Source organism: Adelges cooleyi, unplaced genomic scaffold (assembly GCF_023614345.1).
Source record: "Adelges cooleyi isolate 19-005CV unplaced genomic scaffold, UGA_ACOO_1.1 ACOO_flye_CR_arks_rails_tigmint_CR_PRNA_41, whole genome shotgun sequence".
In the NCBI taxonomy this organism is placed as follows: domain Eukaryota; kingdom Metazoa; phylum Arthropoda; class Insecta; order Hemiptera; family Adelgidae; genus Adelges; species Adelges cooleyi.
This window is the reverse complement of record NW_026096090.1, coordinates 2,569,372-2,597,167: the sequence shown is the minus strand read 5'-3', so window position 1 is coordinate 2,597,167 and position 27,796 is coordinate 2,569,372. Positions and strand designations below refer to the sequence as shown.

At 29.2% G+C, this 27,796-nt stretch overlaps 2 protein-coding genes across 5 annotated transcripts; one reads left to right on the top strand and one right to left on the bottom strand.

Moving 5' to 3' along the window:
- Nucleotides 1-7: 7 nt before the first annotated feature.
- On the top strand, nt 8-3,402 carry LOC126842021 (uncharacterized). The gene is made up of 4 exons (XM_050578877.1): nt 8-146; nt 207-456; nt 2,963-3,037; nt 3,115-3,402. The coding sequence occupies exons 1-4, from the start codon at nt 132-134 to the stop codon at nt 3,231-3,233; spliced, it is 459 nt and encodes a 152-aa protein (XP_050434834.1). The 5' UTR covers nt 8-131; the 3' UTR covers nt 3,234-3,402.
- Nucleotides 3,278-26,500, bottom strand: LOC126842020 (uncharacterized). Of its 4 annotated transcripts, none has more exons than XM_050578876.1 (6): nt 26,370-26,473; nt 17,832-17,957; nt 7,225-7,401; nt 5,711-5,828; nt 4,010-4,241; nt 3,278-3,871 (listed from the first exon to the last, which is right to left on the bottom strand). In XM_050578876.1, exons 3-6 carry the CDS (start codon nt 7,385-7,387, stop codon nt 3,740-3,742), a joined length of 645 nt encoding a protein of 214 aa, XP_050434833.1. In that variant the 5' UTR covers nt 7,388-7,401; nt 17,832-17,957; nt 26,370-26,473; the 3' UTR covers nt 3,278-3,739. The 4 variants fall into 4 exon arrangements, with proteins under 4 accessions (XP_050434833.1, XP_050434831.1, XP_050434832.1 ...); XM_050578874.1 differs by lacking the exon at nt 26,370-26,473 and adding an exon at nt 18,685-18,914; XM_050578875.1 differs by lacking the exons at nt 17,832-17,957; nt 26,370-26,473 and adding an exon at nt 18,685-18,913.
- Between the last annotated feature and the right edge of the window lie 1,296 nt (nt 26,501-27,796).

Here is a 27,796-nt window from a genome sequence, read left to right as displayed (position 1 = left end):
TGCTGATAACAGGCTTTCTATATGTATATATAGACAACCAATTGCTCAGGTATTAGTTATTGTCTCTAGTCTCCAGTCTCTAGTTGTTCTATTTTTTTTTTGCTCTAAGCTCGCTAGGAAATAGGACCAAAATGTCAAGACAAGTAGTGAGTATTTAAAATCAATTCACTAAAAATGTTTTCTTGAAGCTACATAATTTTTTCCAGACTTTAACTTTAGTGTGTATTATGATTATGGTAAAATTGGCGAAACCTTGCGATAAAGCATTAATTAAAATAAAGCTTGTTTCCGCTTGTGCAATGCAAAAACGTAGTTTGTTGCCAGATCGTCTCAATAGTTTATTTTTCTCCGAGAAATTCGCGTCAAACTATTTGGAGCATGCAGAACAGCAGTACAAAAGGTTGATGGATGATGATGTTGATTCAGATACTCTCTCAAATAAAGATCAGGCTAGAGGTAAAAATTACTTGTCACCTTTGGTATTAAATATTGAAGGGCTATTTTTTCTAAAAAAAATAACAAAACAGCTATAACTATACATTTTACATGGGAAAATGGTATATTAATGTTAATAGATATTATAAATTAATATAGAAAAAGTTGAAATAATCGAATATTCTTAAATATATTTTTGATAAAATATTATCTGTTTTTTTCCCTTATTAAATAAACACCGCTTGTTAATAAATACCGCTCTCTTCTTTGAAAGAGTCCACCTTTTTAAACTATTGAGCGTGTGAAACTATTTAATTTTATTAATTAGTTGATTTGTGTTCATAAAATTCTTCAAAGAAAAAATTATGTGTTAAAAATATAACGTTACATTTACTTTTAATGTCCGACAGTGAAATCCTACTTCTGACATATTATTTAGGTATTAATGGGCGTATTTAATTCATCCTCTAGATGGGGGGGGGGGGAGAGTAAAAAAAATGTATAATACGTCAATGTCACATAAACGTATTGATCACTTCATTTCTATCTTCGTATAAACGAAGACTTTTCTTTTTAAGGAATCTTATTAGTCCGTAGATATAGGTACATGCCCAAGTAAATGTTCAGTGGAGACGATCTTGTTGTCGCCTTCTTCTGTAAACGCCCCTATGTACTTCTTTATCCTAAATGAAATGTTTAAACATGTTTTTTATAAAATGTTTTAATATTTATCAAACTTTTGATTAGGGAATTCCTTATATAAGAACGTCGCACCGCTTTTTTTAGTATTTAAAGTAATATCTAAGGTAATTTAGTAATTTTTTTAGTACAGCAATGAGGAGGGTCTCTGCAGGTAGATACATTGTATTAACACTCCCATAGAGTTTATTTTCAATGTTTTTAACTTTTTTTTTATACATATTGGTCAGCATAAACCATAATAGTTTGTCTGTAGTGGGATCTTTAAATATTGATGACACTCAAAAATCAATATTATACGATGTACATCGTCGGGTTTTTTTGTTACTGTAATTAAATAAGTTTTCATTAAATAAATTAAAATAAATTGAATATTTAATAAAAATATAGCCTAGAGGTATTGGAGATATCAACAAGACCTGATGAAGTACAGTGTAGAATATTGTGTTCTATGTTTCCAAATTAAAACATTTTATGACTACCTACTACTAAAAAAAATAGAACGGTTCAAAAATAGCTATTTATACACCTAAAATTACAGCTACGTGATGTTGTATTGTCAGAATAGTTTATACATTTACAAGTAAAATTAAGTTTAGTTTCAGAGGGTTTTATAAGTAAATTAGTAATTTACTTATAAATGGTTGACTTATTTAAACAATAATGACATACTAAAAATTATAGTGTAATTAAATGGTCGGCTGGTCGACTACTAGTTTTAAAAAATACTTGAGTACATACCTACCTATGATATTTTATGAAATAAAATACAATTTTATTAAGTTAAAAAATGCGAGATATAATTGTATTTGTTTATGTTAGAGTTATCTACTTCTGTAGCTGTTATCTGTTTTAAGTTGAATTTAATAGATAACCAACAAACGTGTATTGTTTTGGTTGTTTTTTTAAAATAAATAATTATTTTTTAATTCTAATCAAGTTTTTAATCGACTACGAATTTAACTTGATACTATTTAGAAACAAAAACAAATTCCTAAAGAGGCCTGAATTGACTTATACGCAGTAGTGATTAGTAATTATTGTCCCCGAGATTTATTAACCTTGTTGGTTTGGAAATAATATTAAGTAGGTATTAATTCAAGGAAAGTTTGACTAAGAACACTGACGGGGAGGACTTAGTAAATCTGATTCTAGACTTGACCTAGTTTGTCTAATTCTGTATTAATTTAATATAGATTAATTTTAAAGAATGTGAATGTCCTAATATTCATGTATGAATATTAGGAAATATTACCCTTTGTTGATGAAATAGTTTATACATTTTATAATTACTGTGTATAGGTAGTATTCGAGGCTATTTGACAAGCTGATTGATAAATGTCATAATAAAATGATTGTTTTAAATAATATTATCAACTTAGATGTATACACATTTAGTAACGAAAAAAATGAAATCCAAAAAACCGGGTAATCCATCAAATTTGGATTTGAATACCCGAAAATTGCATAAATATATAAAGGTCAAAGGACTTGGTTATTAACGAATAGCTAAAATGTCTTAATTTCATATGTTTCACGTGTGGTTGTGACACGGTTAAAAAGCACACTTTCACAAGTTCACTCTAGTCTCTACGTGGTGCAATGGATTTTAATTTCTCATACGCACTATAATGATCAATCATTTTGCACACGTAGCATTGGATTTAACTATTTGCGTGTTTCCTTAATATTATAATTTCATACAAATGGACAGTTAGCAATCCTTTCGAGGGCCCGTTTGTCCCGTGTTAGACCACTAATTTTTTATATATATATATATTGAATATTGTAAAAAAAATCATTAAAATTTTTTAATTTTTTTGGCTAGGTTTAAGGCGACCAGATTACCTGTCGTTTTACGATTTGTACATCCGGCGTTCGAATCGACAAAAAGCCGATAATGGTAAACAAATTTGATATCAGTAAATGCGCCAAGACTAATGCCTAGGCCATTGAAAAATATTTTTTATTTTATAATAGACGACGATCGACTCACGGCCAATCAAAAGAGGTCGATCCAGCACCTGATCGAGGAATGTTGTCACAAGCCGAAGGAATGCAGCGAAGCGGATTTCAGGGAAATATGCGATAAGAAATAAATACACAACTAAGTATATTATATACATTTTACATACCGTTTTATTATTAAATTACGGGTATTTAATATTCAGTACGTATACATAAAATTATATTAGTCATATATATTTCTATGTTCCATATAATGGAGAGAATAAATTGCCGTAAAATCACAGACACGTTTTTATAATTATTATTATAATAATTTTTGAAGTTTTTTTACACACCGACAATCATATCGCTAATTCTTAGTGCAAACTTAACACAGGAACGAAATAGTTAATATTATATAAATACACATCTTTGTACAAGTAATTAAAATAACACTGGATTTGTAGCTAGAATTTGTTAAATTAGGCATTCTTTTCTACGCAGTCAAGTGTAGTTAAAAAAAAATATATTTAATAATAATAGTATTAATAATAATTATAATAATAATAATAGTGGAAGGTAGAGTAAAAAAAAAATACGTATACGAAAAGAAAATACGCAGTGTTTTATGGTGTTTTTCCAAATGTCTAAGGGATTATTATGTGGCATTCCTGAGTTTCAGTGTTGCTTCATAGCTATGATTGATATTGACTTGTTTTGGCATCTTGTCAAAGTAGGGCGTTACCGTTTTCACTCGTCCTGGAACCTTGGGTTCCTGGCCGTTTACCGGCTGTAAAGAATAAAAATAAAAATGTAAGTAGAACGTTCATCCTACACGAGAGACCGAGATACGCCTTCCCAAAACACATGCAAACAATTTTGGGTACGCTAGCAGCGATTCTGATTGGTCACAGATTCGTTTTCTTACTTTTGTAATTAATGTGTGCGGGGTCGCGTTGTACTTATTGTTGGTTTTTCTAATTTGTTCTTTAGAATTAGGTATAATACTATTTGATATTGTTTTGGCAGACGTTTGGTCGAGTAGTAAACTATTGTCTACCTCTTGGCTTTGTTGTTGTCGGGGAGTTTTCTGGGGTTTCCAGAGTTTTTCTACCGAGGGTTTCTCTACGGTCGACCCAACAAAACCGCTCTGGTCAACTCTGTAAATTTTAACAACGTGTATAAAACGAAAACATCCGTAAGGTACTATTTGTCGTCTGATTTTGATTAAGAAATGTATGATCAAATACACAAACGTAGACAGTGTGAAGACAAGTATGGTGTTTAAGCAAAAAACAAACAAATTCTGGATAATGAAAATACAACTTAGATTGATTACGGTATTATGTTCGTTGTTAATATTTCTACTCGTTCACTGAGTGATGAAATCATTATGGTATAATAGAAATGTAGGTATATGGTTTTAATGAAGATGAAGAAAGACAACAGAAGCACACACGAAAATACTTATAAGTTGTAAGTAATACGTATTGAAATGAGAAAAACGTCAAATTACATGAGTAGAGACAGTTGGTGTATATGTCTAAGTACATAGAGTATTAAGTACATGGGTTATTTACTAAACAACAACAAATGTAGCCAATCAGAATCTCTTTTTAATGATGTTGATGCAGATAAGCGTAAGTATAGTTAGTACGGTTTAAGCCATGTTAGCGATAACAGAAAATATTATCACGATGATTAGTCTGGGATTAGATGATACCAATATGTTATTTTTGGCGATAATTTACAATATATATATATATATATATATACTTATACATTTTTACATATACATTTTTTTTTACCTAGTCTGGTCGGTTATCGCTTTTGATTATGTTTACATTCCGGTTAGGTATTTATTTTAATCAAAACACCGCTCGTTTTAGTTTTCTTTTCAATTAAATTAGATTGAATAAAAAAATGCCTATTAGACTCCTGGTGTTTAAAATATCCACGAGTGCATTAAACCCTCCTCGAGAATATAGATTTAAATTCTAGTTATTGAAAACAGCTATAGGTACATTAGGTGATTCAACAATGCACGCTATAACCTTTTTTGTAGAAAAGAATCATAATAGTTTATTGATAATTTAAACTAATTAAGAAACACCACGTTTGACTTAAAAGAATATTTTAATTGTGTTTAAGAGTCCCTAAATTAATTCCCTAGGTATTTTGTGTATTTTCAAAATAAAAATAGAAACAAGTATGTAAATATTTTTCGAGAAAAATAGTGTATTTTCCTACACTTTTTCTGTACACTTGGAAGGTATTTAGAACGTACCGCCATTAGTGATTTATCATTGCGTAGTAAATTATCGAGAAAGGTTATTTTACACTGTCGCGTCTTGAGATAAAAGACAAATTTACTCTTTTGAGCCGTGAAACTAGAAACACAAATGGGTTAGTAATGTCGTGCACAATGATGTCATGCAATTTTATTAGCCATAAACAATATGTTAGTTTTTTTTTTTTAATCAGTGATAGTGAAAATTTGCTTTTTAGGCCATTAGTACGAGTGGAAGAAATAATGAATATTTACAGTTAAGCGTGGACTAAATGAATGTTAAAAATTTTAACTAAATGAATGATTAAAATAAAATAAAAATTATCCCGTGACACTAACCTTTGGCCGTTTCCGGTCTCCCAACAGTAGGATTTTAGGTGGGATGGCGTGCATGTATTTTCACAGCATTCTACCACTATGGGCGATCTTTTTCGCCTGCGGCTAGGAACGGTAACATCTGAAACGTAAAAGTAAAATCATTGAAAACATAAATAACCATCTGCATATTATTATAGATAATAATGTATGTGTGTCGTTGTACAGATTAGCCCAAACGGCGAGCACTGTGTAAAATATAAATTACCATTAGTTATTTCCATTGTTATTCACGTTTTATTGTTATTTACCATTGCCTAAAATAATGATTTAGATACTCGTGGGTTATTTAAATTTCATTTAACAGCTGTTATATTGTTGTGCAGTTGATATTTTTCACGACTATGGTTTGTTTGCTTAATGATAGGTGTAATATTTTTAAATGAATAACGTAATGGAATGGGCCACGATTTGGTAATTAAGATAAGATTTTTTACTATTGTTTGTATAAACTATTGAATTAGGCTGTACTACTCAAGATATTATGGCGCATTATAAATATATTTTTAAATTGTTGTTTATTTGTATTTATAGAATATCTACAGATGACACTACAGGTCATTATACTGGTCATTCATAATACACTACCCGCGCAATTATGATACAAAACGTTTACGTTTAATTGTTTGTTTTACGATGCTTATTTTATTTTCATTTACAATAATAATTTGATTTGATTAAGTAATCCGGTTTTGACTTTTTTTATTTGCATCTATCCATTTACGTGATTTAAGAGGACGTCAACCCTTTAAAAATTGTGGTACAACGTGTTTATGGAAAAGCGTGTAGCTGTGATAGTTAAAAAAAAATTAACTACCAAAAACAGCCCTAATTACTGAACTACTAATTACACATCACCAGTTTAACCTTTAAATTAAAATTTTGCAAAAAATTGCCTATACCCAAATCCTAAATAAATATGGTATAATAAAATATTTATTTTGAAATAATGAAGTTAACAAAAAAAAGAAATAGTTCCTTGATAAATGTCTGCAAAATTCTATATCAAATTGATGTATTTTTAAATATTCCTTAACATTTTTGCGTTTTTCCAAAAAATGTGTAACATCAATTTGTAAGAAAACCGTGTAGAAAATATTATAACTAATTTTTTGTTTTCGGCATTCGCTGATTGAAAACCCGAAATTTTTGAAGTAAGAAGAAATTGGAAAAAACCTATTATTTAAAAAACGATCGTACTGCTTATATTTCTCAATAAATAAATTGCCGATTTATGTATACATTTAAAATGGTAAAATCGCAAAACTTTTTTCTCTAAGGTTTTTGCGAGAACATATAAATTTTTTTTTTTTCATGCTCTATGTTCATTACCTGTTTCAATTGATTATAAGGGTGGTGGATCTCACGCGTGTGGAATTAGAAGAACAATTTAGTAACTTAATAGTTTTTTTTTGTATTTTCTGCTTAACACAATATTACAACTGTAGGTCTGTAGAACATTCACGGTTGATCCTTACCATCGGTGTTCGGGTGGAAATTGTACCCTTGACTGCAAATCAACGCCAACACGTTGGCTAGCTGTGCTCCGCAAAAATGCCTCGGCGTATCCCACATTATTATTGGCGAGCTGTTTACGTGGCTCGCCAGCAACAATACTATCACCATTGCCACAGGGTTCATAGCACAGATTACGCCTGAAACACAACAATACAAGCACGGTCAGAGTTGATAATTTAAAAAAAAAACTAATATACAATAATAATTCTATAGTCAGTAAAACCGGTTCGAAATAAATAAATGGCGTTTCAAAATTGTGATCGACATGATAATGTTTAACCGCATTGGTAAAAAAAAAAAAACAGTGTACCTAGTTATTATAATTTATAATATTTACTTTACCATACTACTATATTCAATACTATTGATAACGCGATGTTTGGTACGAGTAGACGGTAGTTAGCGCACTGCTTGATTACTGTCAAATGAAACCTAAGTTTAAATATCAGAATACTTATTTGATTGTCAATATCTTAAAAGTGAAAAATAAAAGGACTAAGGTCTAAAGTTTCCATCTGTTAATAGGTAACTATAAATTCTGGAGTAGGGACACGCATGTATCATATCATAATACACTGTAAATGAGTCGCATGTAATGGTTATAATGGGGTAAGTTCTTAATTAGTATAATACATTAATATTATTATTACGCCCAACATTAAATGTTAAATACTATGGTAATTATTTTCTTATTATACTGTAAAATCTTATCACGCAAAAAAAACACCAATTTTTTTACGAAACAAAACTAAGTAGAAACCAACACAATATAAGAAGAGGCACACTGTGGTCGAGTGGAGTTCTTTGGTTTAGGAGTACTCGTAGTTACATGTACAAAAGTGAAAAAGTGATACAATTATTATCGTACGCCTTACGATTTAAGATCTGTAGATAATAAAAGCCGGCACATTACAAGAAGTTAGCTTTTTTCTTGTAAATGATTACTCCGCCCTGAACTCACTGTGCTGTATTTAGGGGCATAGTAGGCCTAACTACAGTCTAGTTTAAGATTCCTAATATTGCATCTAACAGGGTTTAATAATGGTCTTGAATGAATTTTTATTTTCTTCATTCATTTGTAAACCCATTTTCGATGCCTCGTTATTAATTTGACGAACACGGTTTTGAGGTCATCCTGAGATTTTTTTATTAGGACAATATTGTCTGCATATGCTAACAATCCTGTAGTATCTTGTGGTAGTATTATACCTTCTTGATGACCAATAGGCAATAGCCATCTCCCTAATCCCTTACCACTTTTTAGGTTTTTTAGTACTAAATTAAATAGACTAGGTAACGGAGCGTCACCTTGTCTTAATCCTGATTTTACGAGTACTGGGTCTGATATTACCAACTTGGACAAATCTCTAATACACGTAACGAAATTCAACCATTCAATTCAGTTCACAAAAATGTATAACTATAGAAATTGCCACATGTTTTAATTTCATTGAGATTAAATTAGATAAAACCAAAATAAGCAACAACAACTATTATTACGGTTTATTAATGTATAAATATGTAAAAGCAAATATAACTCCAACCCCAATAATATTTGTTTAGTTTATATTTATGTGTGTTTGAGTTCCCGGTTCCATTATTTTATTAGATTCGTAATAATTTTTATAAATAATAACTGATAACAAACTAGTTGACTCATAGAAGTTAATCGTATAGCATAATGTTTCTATGGAATCACATAGCATAATTATAAAATCTGAAATTATATTTTTAATGCTTCAAATGAAACATAATGTCAAAAACTAAAATGTTCAAATTAATCTTAATTAATTGGCCATTATCTAAACGGTAGTTAAGCATTAAAATATAGTAAATTATGTATACTATTATACGAGTATATCATGTTTTAAGTCTATTAATTAACATTGAACATTAATTAAAAGGAATACAGATGATGACAATATACCTGTTAAATAACAATTATTAATTAATATTCTATAATCAATAATAGTATGTTACTTAATAGGCGGTACACTCATACTTACATTATTATACAAAGACAGAATCTTGTAAAGATCTGTTTTACAATATTATAGGCTTGAGCTAATATAGAATATAACTGGGATATATAATATGCGTTTTGGGCTACTCTAATTGGGCAATAAAGTTTTATCTTTTTAAAAAGTTAGACAATATTTTAATACCTATAAGTATTTGTATATTATATAAAAACGCATTTAATAGCAATTTAAAATATTATGCATGATGATACAATAATAAATTATAGACATTAGCTGTAATGACAATAATTTGAGACTATTTTTTGGTCTTATCATACACATAGTAAGATCAAACTCAGCCGTACAAACACATTACTGATTAATAGTTTATTTTGAAAACGGTGTATTTATAGTATAATTATTAAACATTAATAATCAATGAAGACAATATGTCAAGTAGGCACTGAAATTATTATAATTTTTTTTACGAATAAAATAGTAAATACGATTTTAAAATGAACGAATTTCAACATAACATAATATTAAATAATAACTCATGCTGGCTAATACGCATATTCACGCTAACACCAATGCTATTTAGGTGTAAATTGAGATTAAAAAAAAATGTAAAAAAAAAATGCGATTAATACTTAAAAACTATTTATACTTATGTTATCAAATAGGTTTTCAATTCAAAGTGGTTCATAATTTATTTATCTGACAGATTATAACAGATCATAGGAACTGACCTACTTAGATAAATACAAGCGTGTAATGGACGAATAACTCGTTGAATCTAAATGCGAAAATAGTACTATTTATAAATAAGTATCGCGGGGGTGAAAAGATTTAGTCTCAATGGTGGTTAACAATTTCAAATTGGGTTGGATTGTAAGTAAAAGCTATGTTTTGTCCGTACGACAAAGGCCGTGTTCTAGACCCGTTTAATATAGGTATTTTGTAGTGTATTTATAGAGTTTGCAAAATATTAGTTTTGACGTGTATTCAAATATTATTTAGCGGTTACAAGTCGTTCAATGAGAATTAATGATTTTTAAATTGCGAGAACGTTGGAGAAGATCTTACAATACCATCCACGGCAAGTATCATCTTGTTATTAATTTGTATTAAAAATCTGAACGTTTTTTTTTTTGTATTTATGAAGCCGAGGAATATCAATTATTTCCTTTACTGAACAATAACGATTGCCGGTGCAACTGACAAATCTTATAACACGGTTATAGTCACTTGTTATAACCATCAAAAAAAAAAATAAATAGACTGCACGATGGAAATCTATGGCCAATTGACATCAGTGTGGCTGGGTATACGTTTTACATTTGTTATAAATATGTGTATACAAAAAAACAAACACAAATTATTAAATTGTAATGTAATTTTATTTCTCCAGACGAAATGAATATAAGGTGTATTTCATATATTTTAAGTCCGTTACTGTTCATTAAATATAGATATTTTATTTGTCTTAAATTTTATTCGGTACTATGTCTATCTAAAAATATTAGTCTGGTTACAGTTTTAAATATAATTCATAGATATTAGACACCGTAATAATTTGTAAGTAATATAATTAACAATTTATGGATTATACGGTATTATACCGATATGTTTTCTTACCAAACAAAAAAAATATAATTACAAATTTCAAGCTCAATAATTTTAGTAGGTGGATACTATGTTATGTGGTGTATTCATAGAGTAGAAACAAATAAACGAGAGCTATAAATTGAGCAATTCGATTGTATTGTATTTGTCTGTTTATAAATATTTGTTATACATTTTTTTGTGCTATTATGTTTAACAAAACAAAACACAACACAGTTTAAAGTATTTCAATTTTTATCAGTTATTGTTTTTCTTAAACAATAACAAGGATGATAGCGACGAAAATAACAAGAATACTTTTTTGTGAATTATATGTAACACTCCAAAGTATAAAGAAAAAATATGTTCGTTGATTTGTATATTTCAATAAGAACTATACTATGATTTTAAGTAATTGAACTTTTTAAAAATACTGTGGTAACACTGTGATATTCGTGTATGCATGTTAGTAATGTTAGATTTAAAATAAATAATTAAGTCACACTATTGGCGCATGCCAGTATACATGTGTTTTTTATTATAAAATATAAGATAATATAATTTATTACACGGTACAGTCGTTCGATTAATGTACTAAATTAAAATAAATGCATAATGGATTGATTAGAACCGTCGAATAAATTAGACATCCACGTTGCACGTTACAATAGCTAATATGAAAGAGGAACTTTACCATCTTCAAAGTGGTGGTTGGAGTATATATGACAAGAAACCAGTCGAACAAGTAGCAATCGTAGGCGAAAAAGCCAGAGAAGTATTTGAAAAATTAAGTGTTAGAATAAATTATTAAACTAGATCAAGTAACTAAATTATTTGACAACTACCTAAAACTTAAAATGAATGAATGTGTAAAAGCGTTTAGATTTAATATAAGAGATCAGACAGTTGATGAGGAGTTTAAGGAATACTTGACTGTATTAAGAAAGTTATCTGTAATTTTGGTGGAATGAAAGATAGTTTCATCAAAGATCGCCTAGTTGCTAAAGTCTATGATAAAAAATTACTAGAAAGATTACTAGTAGAAACAGAGTTAATATTTGTCAAAGTGGTAGAAATATTAAAAATATATCATGCGGCTCAAAATCAAAGAAGTCGAATGAATAATAGAAAAATCAATACTTCAAGTAAATAATCAATTACAAAAATTAAGGACGCTACAGTTAAAAGAACATTAAACTGAGGAAAATAAGTGATATAAATAAATGTCGAGTATATTATAAATACAGCTACAAATGCAAACAATTTAACTATTTTGCCAAAACGTGTATAGGTAAAGAAGAATAGAAGCCAGTCCCCTGGGGCACTGGTCTTAATTCTTAAGGAATAATTGTAACTAAAAGTGATAATTTCACATAAATAAATCGGTTAAGGGAATATCGGCGGGTCTAGACATAAAAATAAAAAGTAAAAAATACCTTCTCGGTTTCTCACCAAAGCTAGAAGAATACAAATAAAAATAAAATAAGCATAATAAAACGGATAGGATTAAACGGTAGCATTGGCCTGTACTGTAAATAAAAAACTCAAGCATGTATAAAAAAAAAAAAATCGGATACAATGGTACGAAGAGGTAGAAATTCAAAGTAAACGTTACAAATTCAAAGAAACGAATTTAAAAATATTTAAAAGGAACAATTAATTTTGTTGTCACGTTGATTGGGTACAGTGATGCAGACTATGCATGTAACTTAGATATACGAAGGTCAACATATGGGTCGGTGTTAACATTAGGATTGCATGGAGTTCACGTCGTCAAGACTGTTGACACAACTGTGCTGTGTGATCAGAGTACATAGTTTAAAGGCACGCAATAAAAGAGTTAATTTTGTTAAAATTACTTCCAGGTGAATTACTTAACCAGCCAGAAATCAACTATGCATGGAGACAACCAGAGCGCTATCAAACTTGCGAAAATCCCAAATTTCACAAAAGAACAAAACACATATACGTTGGCTACCATTATATTATAGTGTATATCCGTAAAAGGTTCAACGAGAGTTGGTTTTCGTTAGAGTTATAAAGCCAGCGAAGATCAGTTTGACATTATGACTAAGCCGATTCCACAAACAGCAAACTCGATTTCAGGAATTCGGGCAGATAATATTGGTGCAATAAATGGGTATATTGTTTAAGGGCAAGTGTTACAATTGTAAATAAAACACCGTAATATGATTTGTAGTCGGTAAGATGATACGGTACTTTCCGTACTTAGTCAGCATATTTTATATTTTATGTACACCGAGTATTTATTTTTTATTTTTAATTATTGTTATTGGGGGTTAGGTGCCGTTTACACCCAATAATATTCTATATGCTATTTTGTTACTTTCAAATGATATTACATTAGAATTAAACGCGTGAAAATTGTTTTAACTTCAATGGTTTTACTTATACAAGTTATTGCAACAACCGGTTTACAACTGTTTTTTCTATTAGACGATAGAATTTCTGTGATCGCTGTTTTTTGTTAAACCAAGACGTCAAAAGGTATAAAGATACAAAGTCGGGTTATACGTAATTGGGTTTAAACTAAATTGTCTATGTTCATCTATCGAGCTAGCCGGTACCTCTCAAAGTGAATTCACGATATCTTAAATTATAGTTCAACTAAGGCTTAATTATTGTTCGATATCAATCTAATTAATTGATATTCTGTTTTCAGGTTGTTTGCGGATCGATATATAATTGCATATTTATAATGAAATACATAAAAGTTACTGTATATTGATCTGGGTACATTAGAACGTACTGTGTAACACATTTAGGGTCAAAGAGCAAAAATACTTATAATATTATGATGGAATGCAAAGGTGCAATACATTTAAAAATATTAATTTATGAGTTATGTATTTTTACACAGTGGCGCTATTGAATATTTTTTTTTGTACAAGTGAATAATAATAAAACATTTTCTGAAAAACTTATGTTTTAGTTGCTAATGCTTGGAGGCAGTAAATTATTTTAATAAAATATAGTAAATAATTAGTATATATTAAAACAGTAATTATTTAAGATATATTGTATTCAGCGCTGTAAAGTACTTGAATATGAGTATTTAGGCAATTTTAATTTCGTATTTGTAATACATAAAACATTATTAACAAAGAGGTAATTCTGAATTTAACAATACTGTCATTTAGAGACACAATTAGGAGGGGTCAAAGGGACCAAGCCCCTCTTGATGATAACTATATCCTACAAATAAATTTTCATTAGTATAATAATTTTGCGCTTAAATTTGAAATTAAACGCACCGCTGCTGTAATTAAAAGAAGTATAATAATTAAAATGGATTTAAAGACATGGAAAAGGCAATAAAACTCAAATGGATTTTATAAAAGTGATAACCTATTCGGAGGCTTATTATTAACTAAGTAGTTCTTTAAGTCTGCGCTTACAATATTACGCTGCTTTAGTTTCAATTATTACAATACTACATTATATTTTTCAAGGGATAAATAGAGGTCAACGGCATCAGGGTCAAGTACGTTTGACTAAAAATAGTCTCTAGTATTATACAATACCGATTCCCAAAAACACGTATTAGTACATATTTTTTTCATAAACATTTAACAAAAAGCTCATTTGTTAATCACATCATTATTTTAGTATTACAGTATTTTTTTTTTTTTTTACGATGTATGTTGTTTTTATGTTTTTGCTAGCTGCACCTTGAAACTTGTTTGTTATTTTCCGGTTTAACGTTTGTTTAAAAAAACATTGTAGTATTACACCTTTCCCCTGCCCTTTTGTATGGTTTCAACCGCTGACCCATTGCGTGCGAGAGTCTTGTCAAAAATGTGCATCCACGTTTCGCAATATCACGAGCATCTATTTTAAGAATCAGCGCGTGCGATCATTATACAGGGTGACACACTATTATAATATATTTCATACTCTACTATGAAAACGATCGTGAAAAATAATAATTTACCTATGAATTAAAAGTACTGGCAATAACTAAGGTTATAACGAAACATGCTAACTTCGCTAATTGGCTTGGCTAGGCTAAGATAAAGCGACTTGATTAGAACAGGCGCGAATTGGCCCACAAAAGTGTTAAGATCATACTTCTACTACTAATGAAGTTTTAAACATTAGCTTTGGTGTTGTTGGCTGGATAAAGAACATACCGTAGCCGCATTCACAAAAAATAATAAATGGTTAAACATTAAAAGTACAATGTATATTATAATATGATCGTGTAGATAAACTATTGGTATAAGAAGGTAATTGAAAAACGAACTTAAAATCCAAAACAAAGGGAATAGTTATGTTGAAATTCCCCGTTTTAATTGCTTTTCTTGCATAATGCTGTGCTTGTACCTATGCCTGTTTTTAGAGAAACCAACGTTACAATTTTAATTAAATAATAGAGAAAATAAGTCCATACTTTAAGGCTTTAAATTTATCTCATAAAACGATTTTAAATTTGTTTAGGTATCCGATAATGAATATTGCTAGATAATACTTGGTATCAAATGGTTTTACGCAAAGTTATTGTTGTTTAACAAAAAAACGCATAAAAACGTGCTTGGCAAAACATCCTGTACATAAGGAATTTTCATATAGATTTCATAATGTATTATAAACGAAAAAAATAATATCCATAATCAATAATAAGTGAGAACAAAAATAATAAGAGAAACGATTACCTAATGCGATAACAGTTTGCCAATGACTATTGGGCGTGTACACTGTACAGTTATTTAGACAACAATAACATTACATATGGTATTCAATTACATATTTAGTGTTATAGCTATATATTATGATAATTAGTGTGCTCAGTGTTTATATAATACGTACCTATTTTTATGTATATTAATCAGGTCGTTTAATCATATTATTAAATACTTAATTATGTTTAATTTTAAACATAATAAAAGACTTAAAATAAGTTGATAACAAAATTATTATTATCGACGAAAACAATCATACACTATTATAGCTATAGAATCAATGATTTCGAAAAAGGCTGAAGTCAGTATATTAACTGAACTATTTCAAAAATTTGATAAACCACGAAAGCAAATAACAATACATTATACATATTGTTGTAGTTAATGAGATAAGTGTTATGAGTTACATTTCAAAGATGATTTTATTTAGGTTATGAATTATGATAGATATTTTTAGGGTGATATTTTGATTTAATTGTAATTTCATTTCATTTTAATATAACACTTCTTTGCATTAGTTCACTTATGAGGATTTTAAATGAATAATTCAATTGTAAGCTATGCACTATTATAAAATATCTTATGATTTTAATATATATATTATATGTACTATTAAAAGCTTAATTATAAGATAATATATTTTTGTGAGGAATTAACATTTAAAAGCTGAAAATAAAAAACAAGGAAACTATGCACTACTTCCTACAGTGTAGTACGATGAATGAAATGTTTACCTCGTATATGGAAGTCAGATAAGCAAGTGTAATTGTGGTTATATTATATACTAAAAGTTCAAAAATTCTATGTAATTGTTGGATATTTAGAATAATAAAAAAATCATGGATACCTACTTCATTCCCTTATGCCACAGATTACCTTTTGTATATGATTACAAAAATCACTAGTTTGCTACGTTTTGTCTAAACAAATGTAATAGTTTATGTTTTAAGATTTTTTAACTTTTGACCCTACAAAACAACAATAGCAATACGATCAGATGATTAATTGATAGAGGTGCCTTTCGGAGTTATCGCATTACGGGAAACCTTCAAAACCATGACCACAGATAAAAAATTCTCAACCTCAGCTTGTATAAATGTTTTAATAATATAAATTCCATTCTAAAACGTTATTATTAACCTTAACAAAGCTATTAAAATGTTGGTACAAATAATCATATTTTCTAACAATTTATACTCCTTAATTAATTTATTCCTACCTAATAATTATTACTAATTTGCGGCTATAAAAGTTTAAACTTATCAAAGTTGCGGTTATAATACAGGGATTACCAATACATTTTTTTAAAAATATATAATATATATAAATGATAATTGTTATTTATATTGTAGGAATTATAGTTTATTAAATTATTTTAAACTATACAGATTATTAAACTTGCATAATGCGGCGAATACTAAGATAAAGTTGAAAACAAATTCCTGTACTTAAAACGGAAAGCAGAATATAACAAAGTTTGAAATTATAAACTTATAAGTAGGCATCAAAAATAAAACAATAGTAATATACGCTTATGTTCTACTAATTTTTTATAAAAAATCTATGTAACTAACCTTTCTTAACAAATGTTTTTAATTTTTCAAAAGTAATGAGGTGAACATTAATTCCATATTTAGATCTAACATGTGTCAACAATTAGCCATAACAAAATAATAGTATTTTGTTTGTGAGATGGACAAATACCTTCTCCGGGGATGTTTACAAAACAAAAACACTTGAACTGGTACCAATCAATTTATAATTCTACACGTTTCCAGTCAATAACATTTTCATTAGTGATAATTATAATGAATGCACCTTAGGCAGAGAATATAAAAATGATTAACTAGTTACAAAGCGTAAGCCAAATTTATAGTACGCAATTTAATCGAGTAAAACCAAGCGATTTGTACTAATATACAATTTTTAATTTTTATCGTATTGACGTCATACTATTTATATGCTGTCGTACGGAAAATCATTGAACTTACAAGTTTGTAATTAGAATGTATACAGTTTGTATATTTATAATTTACTCTTTGATTGGCTGTAAAATACATATTGTTCATTAGTAACTTAAGAAAATAAAAAAAAAGAGATTTTATAGTCTTTTAACTTTTAATCACTGGCAATATGCATTTATCAAAACGATAGGAAAATGTTACAATAGTTGATTTGAGTATAAATAATTAAGATTATGCATTATGGACGGTCCTTAGTATAAATAGAACATAGTTTATGAAGAATGTATTATGTTTTTGTAATACTATAATGTATTAAGATGTAGTAAACTCTTACCGGCAACCAAAATATTGAACAAGCGAAATGGCAGTTACCAAAGATTTTCTGGTACTTATCTTCTTGTACAAAATAATATTGGTTTTGAAAGTTCATTATTAAATGTCAAAAATGCGCTCGAGGAAACTGAAAGATAAAAATAATAGTATTCAAATGAGATCATAAAACAGATGAGTTTTATTCCAAATATTTGAAGAATCGCGTCTACTATCATATCATATCTGAGGGTTGTGCTATTTTTAAGTTGTTTGTAAAAATTGCGTTTTTTCTGGATCTTATAAATAACATTGCTATACTTATTAGTTATTATAAAAGTTGATTATGTCCATCCTTGAACTGATTACACTTAGTAAACGTGACAAGCTATCTTTATTATTGTCCTTCTGGTGTGCTCTCAATTTTCGCACAACACTTTACAAATTGCATTATGTTTATTATATAGTACACCAATGCTATGGTCATTCTTATTATGTTTATAAGAGTTATTTAACAAATTCAACTTTTTGACGGTCTTTGTGTTATATTTACAAGAAATAGTACATGGCTAACCTTTGCTGCGCGGGTCCTAACTGATGTGGACACATCACATTTTTAGAACCGAGATGAAAATAATAATTAACCTATTTAGTTAAAATTATAAAACCATGATGTTTTACGAGTTAATTTGTTTTCTGTTCTTAAACGTCAAGAGGAATGAGTTGATAAATTTGTTTTCTTAAATATCAAGTAGATTCAAGTAATTAAAAGCACGCAAATTCTGATCCTTAAATTGTATTAAGCACTCGAATAGAGTGTTAAAAATTACCAATACCGAACTATGTATCCAACTTTTTTTAAACGAAAAGCTTCTTACCTTTTATGTTGAAATCGAAAAGTTCCAACTTAGATTCGAATGTATGTTTCCCCGTTTAAGTACTACGAAATTGAAAAATTCGCAAACATTAAACTTGTTTCGTTCATCGCACAATTTTAATAGGATTTACATACACTAAATACATACACTAAATGTATTACACACACGACTGAGCGGCGGACTTAGACCCTGACCCGATAGACTGCCAACGTTACACCACAATAAATGTGCCTTCTGCTTCAGTGTTCTTTTAAACTTCCAATTAACCACTTATAACATGATGTGTGCCCTACTATGGTGGGAATAATGATATCAGTAACAAAAACGTTTAGTTTACACTGCATTAAACATTGTTAGAAGACACGTCCTATTCCTAGTGCATCCATCTCTCTAACGTGTTTACTAGTAATATACTTATAGTAATACACAATTGAACGTATATATCATATATTCATATGAAAGTAGCGACAATAGTAGTATTGTATTGTAAGATTGTTAAGCTTATGAACACTATCTATGTATACGACAGTATATATGATGTATCATATAAAACTAATGATTTTGCTCACAAACAATAGTCTTTAAATTACTGTTTTATGTTTAATTGTATTTAACATTATTTTTATGTCATAAAACTAAGAAATAAGATTTGGCTTTTAAAAGTGATAATTCAGAGAACCGTTTTAGAGTCGAGAAACAGGATAAGTAAAAATAGATCCGTGCATATGTTGTTGTTTCGGAGAAACTAATGTGAAGTTTGACGTGTCTTTATTTTTTCATTTGGTTTTAAACACTTTTTTAGGTATGTAAATAACTATTTCTTGTCAAATGTTACAATAAAAACGTAATATTACGGTCTATACATTTTTTAAAATAGCCAATAATATTCGCAATAGCTAGATAAGTTTTTACACCCCCCCCCCCCAGACCCGAGGTACATACAATTTGTATGCCTTTAAAAACACACACAGGTTTTTCTAATGGTGGTCACAAATGATAGAAATGATTAGGCACCTTAAAAAGCCTAGAGGTAAGTATAATATTATTGCATAAATTATATTCTTGGCCGCCTACTAACTGTAGTACATTTGACTGGTAAGTTCAGAATAATAAGCAAACTAAAAATACACAATATATTATGGCAAAATGAATGGGATAGGACTGACTCAAAACTAAAAAGAATTAACCGAAAAAGTTTTTCAGCCGAGTCTGCAAACACGAAAGAGCATTTTCATGTCTCGTTGTAGTACCGAATACATTAGGCCAAGGAGATTAAAAAATTATGTACAATCAAGTTTCTGGCTAAAATTGTAGTGTTTTTTATCTGGCCAAAAATAACTTAACATAGAGAATTAAACTATTTTGAATTTATCATTTAGTTCTAATTTGAACGTTGAACGTACAACATATTTCTTATCTCCCACCCCCATATCCTACCCTGTAACGGTTTGTAACGCTTTTGTAAAGAACGCTTTTGTAACGAACGCTTTTTTCGTTACGCTTTTTTCGATTATGTGCCAGAGCTAAGGCATGAAAATGTCAATAAAAACTCACGTTGACTTTTGGCCCAACAATACATTGTCCAGAAGAGAAGAAGTGATCATAGACCACCTAAGGATAGGCCATACAAGAATTTTATATGACTACCTGATGAAAAAAGAAGAGCCGCCATTATGGCCCTACTGGTTACTTGCAACTTCTTACTGACAGTCAAACACATTCTAACATAATGTAAGATGAATGAAGAACATCACAAGCTTTGCAAATTGACATACTCTTTGTCAGAAAATCTCACCGATGTCACAAGTTAATGAAGGAGATATGACTACGCTCCAACATATAAAGAAAAACCAATCACAAACTGTTAAATATAAATCACACATTGTGAACCTTATATTTCTTGTATATTTTGTGATTTTAGAGCAAAAATACTTATAACGAAAACAAAAGATGACAACATTTTGGAAACAATTACATATCATTTTTTTTTTTTTGATAAACTTAATATTTAACATTTAAAATCAAATTTTTTTTTTTTAAAGTTTTTATTTTTAAAATCAGATAAGAAATTGTCTTCGAAATACTGTTATCTTTCGATTTTATAATTAGTGTTTTTGCTCTAAAATCATTATGGACCGAGTAAAATGCATTCTGCGTAGTTATGTTTACATGTCATTTGTTTTTAAAATCACTGTCAAAGATGCTGCGTTAGCCCGAAAAATAAAAATAGCTACAAAATAAATGATAGTGTCAAAAACAATCGAGTCAGACATAACATCGATAGAAAAATTGTCGATCAAATATTGGTTTCGTTACCTTATTTATCATAAACAAAGGACATGTATACACGTATACAAAGTCCGTAATAAAATTAAGTTGTAATCATACAAATGTTATATATATAAATATATGTTTTGGTTAGGTGACTCTTGGGTTAAATATAACAATATATTTACTGAATACTTCTTTAAATGTTATATTTTTAAATTTGAGTTGATCCATATTATTCATAAGGACTAAGGTTATTATTAGGTTAATTATTTATTACGAAGAAAATTATAGATTGTATTGTTATGTTAGCAATAATAAACTGTTCAATTAAATAAAAAACAAATACAAATGATATAACTATTAAATTTACTTTATATATAGGGAGCCGCAAACAAATTTCCACTTATATAAGTAGTACAATTGTCAGGTCGTACAAAAGAAACCTTAATGCTAAAGATTAAAATTTAAATATTTAGAAAAATGTACTACTGTATATATATATTTGGTGATTCTTAAAGCGTTCTTACAATAAGATAATGAACTTAAAGTGAAAACTACAAACACAGCATACGTATAACATAAACATTAGATATGGCACTGAAATCCGGATTTTATGACGTGTATAATATAAAACAATAAATGTAGATATTATTGAACTTTTAAAAAAAACAATTAGAATCCAAAATACCGGATAACCAGTCAAATCCGGATTTGATTAGTTCGGATATTCCCATAACTATGTTAACAATCATACAACTCTTTTGACCCATATTCTGACATTGCGTTTACATAACGAGCACTTATCAGCTAAGTAAAGAAATAAAAATCATTACTTTTACAAGTATAAAAGTTGTTGTTAATTTTATATTAAAATATATTAATATTTATAATATAGTTTAAGTGATTAATCATTAATGGTTTTGTAGGTAGTCACAAACAAATTAAGATGCATAGTTCCGATAATATTAGAGATTATGTACCGATTTCCATATAAATAGTTATACGATTTTATTAGTTTATATTGATTATGGCTTGATTAATTTTAAAATGCCTTATTAAAAGTAATGAAAACATCTAAAAATAAAGACGCTATACTATACGCTAAATGTTTGCACTAATATTTACATATAATTGTATTCTATAAAATATTTAATATGTCAAAAATGGTAATTATGTTTGGTGTCCCATACACAATTTCCAATTATTTTCGAGTCCTCAATATTCGGATATTATTAAATTCTCCTAATCCTGATACCTATATTGACATGTTCGTGACAATAAAAAAAGTCATTCAGAAATGTTTTAATTTTATAACTACCAATATTATGTTTTATTTACTACCTTTTATTTACATTCAAATTTTCATTTGCTGTATTTGTATAACTATATTTTAAATGTCACAACAGTACAGTTCCAGAGTCCACGTATGTTGTATTAATATACAACTGTTTTGCAACACAATTATACAAGAACAATTACCACGTTTCTACCCATTATTTAACCTTGACCGCTGTGTAAGTACAAATTAAACATGTTCAGAATTAGATTACAATATATAGAATGATTATGTTATGATATGTTTCGTGATATTAAAGAAATATTAAATAACATTTAAAAATCGACATTACAACTACATTAATTAGTGGGTTTTATTTGGCAATCTACAAAAAACGAATACGTATGAAACTAAAATTATTACATTTATTGTTTAGTCTCAATAGTTATATTTTATTAACAATTGATTTAAAGGCAACTAATAATCATTCGAGAGAACCTACAACGTAGACTTATGTCAAAGGGAGTATTAATATTTTTAACGTCCGTAAACAATTTTTATTAATCTTTTTTTTTAAAAATTTGTCTCAAAAAATATACATAAAATACACACATTCAGACGCACAGTGGCATGGCGTACATAAGAGGGGTGGGCTCCCGGGTACAATCTAGAACAGAAACAATATTAATTTTATCTAATATTTTTTATTAAATAACTTGTATTGTTTTTTTAAGTAAACCTTTTTTTTAAATTTTAATAGTAAAAAATGGATTTGTTATTAATTATAAAAATATGTTATTTAGATACCTAGGTCTCAATAAATGTCTACATACCTAAGTCACCAATTGTAACTCAAATTTAGTAAGTAAGAACAGCGTAACCTTCAAAATAATTCAACCCCTTTAAAGTTTTTTTGGCGCTACAAACATTTCTTGAACATTATTGAATCGGTTAGGCTGCCCTTGTGCCATGCCGCTCAAATATGTGATTATAATATTCATGTTTTTTGTTTTGTATTAAATATAGAATCTACATAATAGATAAATTAAATGAGACCTGTGACTGCAAAAAAAAAACAATAAACATTAAACTAAACAATTAAACTAATTAATTAAACTAAACACAAACATTAAAAAATTATAACACCATTTTGTGCGTTTCTATTGATTTTAACTAAGCATATGTTTTCAGGTTTTTTTAGAATATTCTAGTGTAAATAAAATAAAAAATAAATATCTTCAAAGTTTATTTCGTTTAAGAGGATGATATTCTGTAAAATTGATTACCTTTATTCAGTTCACACTTATTTCAGCAAAGTCTTAAAAATAAAAAAATTAAGGGGCCGGCAGTGGTCAGTGTTTAGGCTGTGTAGTGATCGGATTAAAAAATGTGTAACGTTAAAAATTATACCATGAGTTAGTTAATAGAAATTAACCTGAAAATAAGTTGGTGGAATTAAAATGTAATAAAATTATTATTTTTAAACTTGTTTATGTGTTGCCTCAAAATAAATAATACATCTGTAGAAGAAACTTGGTAGGTTATAAAAGAATCGCCCGATACTAGATCCTTTCGATAGTAACGTATTTAATTAATACGAATTTAATATTGAGTGGAGAAAAGATCAAAAGAGAAAAGTCACACATTTAATTGTCAAATATGTACCAACAATGTTTTATAATGGCATTAAATTAAAGATTTTTTCTTGAAATTAGATTTAGTTTTTATAATGTTGTGTCGACAAATTGTTTACTTACCACGATTGTGTAGATGTATTATTTTAAATTATTTTTGAATAATAAGACTTATTATTTATCGACAAACGTTAAATGCGAAATCAAGTCTATATTTTACCACATAAAAATATAAAGTGAAATAAACAAAATGTCTAATCTAATTAATGAATTGGAAGTATTCCAACGATGTATTTGAAGATGACGAATTACATATTATTTAAGGTTGATGACCCCTTGTTATTAAGCCGAAACCGAAATTAAAATCTTAGGCTTTCCAGAGAATGTTTAGTTGTGTAATTTGAGAGTTAAAACACTTAATTAGTAGTATCACTCCCAAAAAAAATCTACTTCGTATTCGAAAAAAAAAATCACTAAAAAGCTTAAAAATATATGGTTACATATTTTTAAACACCCCCATAACTCTAAAAGTATTAACGCAATATTTCTTTTCGAGGTATGAACTTAATAATTTACTTTTTGTGCTAATACTTTTACGGTACATTTTTTCCTAACACCATATTAACATAATAATATTTCGACTAGCACAGCACACTTCACAAGTAAATATGCAAGCTATATGGAATCAAAAACGTTGAATGGTTTATTTTAGTAATTCCTTGCATAACAATGATATATTAATAGAAACTATTAAGTGATTATGATTATGGATTAAGAAGATTGTTTTAGTTCTGATTTTACCCAACTTTATACGGGGTAACAAAAATGTAATTAAAATCTAAAATAAAATGTGTAAATATTCTTAAAAGTAAATATATTTTTTAATTATGAATATTACTTAATAATTTATAATTTTATTCATTTAATATTAGATAAATCGTATTTTTCTCGGAACGTCCTTTGATTATTAAAATTTACCATAAAACCAAAAATGGGTTTTTAAGTTAACAACATCTAAGATAAACCTACCGGCCTTTATTAATGATCTGGTAAGTGAGAGACCTAAGAGACGGAAGAAAAAGTTTCTGACCGTTAATTTTTGATAGTACGATACGTTAGCTCACTTTTTTTTTAATCGTATTTGGTACGTTAATTAAGGTTTCATTATTATTATTAATTATCATTAGATTAATCAGTAAGATTCAAGAAGCTATAGATGCGCGAAAAATACCATGTACTACTGATTTTGTATTATTTAATTTTTTACTGTTCCTTATTATAGTTTAATTACAGAAAATAGTTGATAAACTGAAAATAAATTACGTGTAGATTATTGTAATCGTATAAATTACTATAATAGTAATGAGTGATAAGATATTAATGTGGTATTTTTTTTAATGCACAATATATATATTTTTTTTCAAAGTTTTAATTGAACTTTTCATCGGACCGTTACAAGTGCATTTAATGTGCGATTGACCCTTTTAGAATTTTTACACCAAAGGTTTAGAAAAAATACGTTCAGATCAAAGTGCCGTCCATTACCTTTAAGGCCCCTTTGTACAGTAGTAACTCGTAAGCGGTGGCGCTGACATACGCGCGCTATTATTAAAAAATAATATAATATGTACAATTTTTTATTGAACGTCTTATTTAATCAGATTATTTGCGAATGTATAAAAACGGTCGTTTTACATTATAATAATCGTATTATTGTATTAACTTTACAGAAGAAATATCGCGCCAGCCGCGTGTGCACGTACTTAGGCCCATCATAAACGACTGACAAGTGCATAATAATATCATCGGTCGTTGTGGCCTGTGGGCTTGGAACTTGACACGAGATCTCGGCATGACCAAAGCAAGGGCAGTAGGTATACTACACCGTATGGCGTTTAACCGTTTTTCGCAAGACCAGTGGGAGCTGCCGTTAGTTAATCGACTTTACGCCTTGGGTCCGTACCTGTATTTGTACACGTGTGTTAGGTTATCAGCGACCGCGATTCGGCCAATAATAGCGGCTCGGCCGGTCAGATAAAAAGCCTCTGTCGGCAGAACCCAACCGCTTATCGTGTAAATCAACAACGTCCGATACGTTTAATATCATACTCTTTTTTTTTTTTTTTTACCGAACACGTACATAATGATATAATTATAATACACTAGTCGACGGCTGTATGAGATCCGCCGGTATCCTCGTTGGCGGTTAGTCGGTAGGTACCGGACCGTCGTAAGATAGCACCTAAGCGCAGCAACCCGACACGTCCGGCCTCCTGCACTAAGACCACCACCCACGGATGTCCACGACGGTCGATAGCAATATTATGAAACTTAAAAATATACAAGTTCCGGGTTAAAAAAAAAAAATAATTTTTTTTTTAAGATTAAAAAACTAAAAATTTGGTCGCCGGTTCGGAAAATCGGCCGCTTCCGAGTACCGTTATAGTCGGCAAATAACGTCGTACTGTAATATTTACAAAAAAAAAAAATAAAAAAATACATACCTGCGATTTGTGTGGTAGATAGTTTCTGGTCGGGTCTAGAATCGCCGAGGAGTCGGACAACGCGGTCGGTCTCGAGATGTGTACCGGTCCTGAGCCATAAATGAACTGACTGCCGTCGCACATGACCGACTCGTTGTCGGCTTTCTGTCGGCCGTTTCTCTCCGTATCACCCTCATTTTTTTTCCCATTTATTATCATCGTCATGATCATCGTGATCAACGTCGACTTGGTTGCACTCGACATGCAACACTCGGCATATCAACACAACGCGTTAGGTAGGTACAATATTATTATTATATATTTGCGCGCATGTACTAAGCGCTATTATTAGAGTTTGAGGCGTCCAGGTGAGTTGTGTGTGTGTGTGTGTGTGTGTGTAAGTGAGAATAAAATATATCGGTGAAGTTGTGTACACTTCGAACAAAAAATTGTCGGTACTTCTGGCTAGTGTGTTTTTTTTTTTTGACGATTCCCAATTCGACCTTTTAATCAAAACGGTCGGTTCGCAAAAAAATTTTTTAATGGAATCTAATAAAAAAAAAAAATTTTTTTTTTTAAAATGCTACTCCTGACATGAAAAAAATTGATCGTCGTTCAATGAGAAAAAACACGACGAACTGAAAAAAACTGATTATCCTCGTAATACATACGATGCGTGATTATCTACAGTACTTCTATCTTGTTCGCCGTTTATCTCGTTAGGACGTATGTTTTTTTTTTCTTCGAGTACAAAGCATGTACAAAAAGTGCAACCTTAGAAAACGAGAAAAAATAAACAAATCATTTTGACAATTGTGTATGATATAATATGTTGAAATCAGAAGAAGGAATATAGGTTATAGGGATCGAAAACAATAAGCTCCTAAAATGAAGTCATGATTGAGTGAAGTTATTGGTATGTATTAATATTAACTAATAAAATAAGGTTCTGGACTCTGGAGGAGCTACCCCTCCCACTTACATAGGCCATATAATTATAATACCGTAAAACGGAATAATTGAGGTCATTGAGGTGACTCGGGTCAAACGGTTTGTTTTTCATTCTCTAAGTATTGGCTGTAGACAATTTTCACTTCACAGTTTAATAAACCAGATAATTTTCCTTGATATATCTATCGTAACTTTAAAACATCAAAACTGTTATCAAAATATTCTTAATATAAATGACCCTAATCAGACTGATTCTGGTATGTACTATTTATTAAAATATCTGGGTGACCCTAATCACTTAAAATCAGCTTAAATAGGGCCTTGTTTCTCAATTATAAAAAACAACAAAAAAATTATTGGGTTATTGAACTAAAATAATATTGGGAAACACGATTAAAAAAAAAAGAAGATAACCTAAATGAAAACTAAACGTCATTACCAAAAAAAAACCTCTAAAATTGTCCTTAATCTATTAGCCTTTTTTACGGTACACTACT

Coding starts and splice junctions, on each gene's coding strand:
- LOC126842021 (XM_050578877.1), top strand. Junction 457..2,962: donor AAATAAAGATCAGGCTAGAG/GTAAAAATTACT, acceptor TTTTTTGGCTAG/GTTTAAGGCGACCAGATTAC. Junction 3,038..3,114: donor TCGACAAAAAGCCGATAATG/GTAAACAAATTT, acceptor ATTTTATAATAG/ACGACGATCGACTCACGGCC.
- LOC126842020 (XM_050578873.1), bottom strand. CDS start 7,387: ATGAACCCTGTGGCAATGGTGATAGTATTGTTGCTGGCGAGCCACGTA. Junction 4,242..5,710: donor GAGACCGGAAACGGCCAAAG/GTTAGTGTCACG, acceptor TAAAATTTACAG/AGTTGACCAGAGCGGTTTTG. Junction 3,872..4,009: donor CGCACACATTAATTACAAAA/GTAAGAAAACGA, acceptor TATTCTTTACAG/CCGGTAAACGGCCAGGAACC.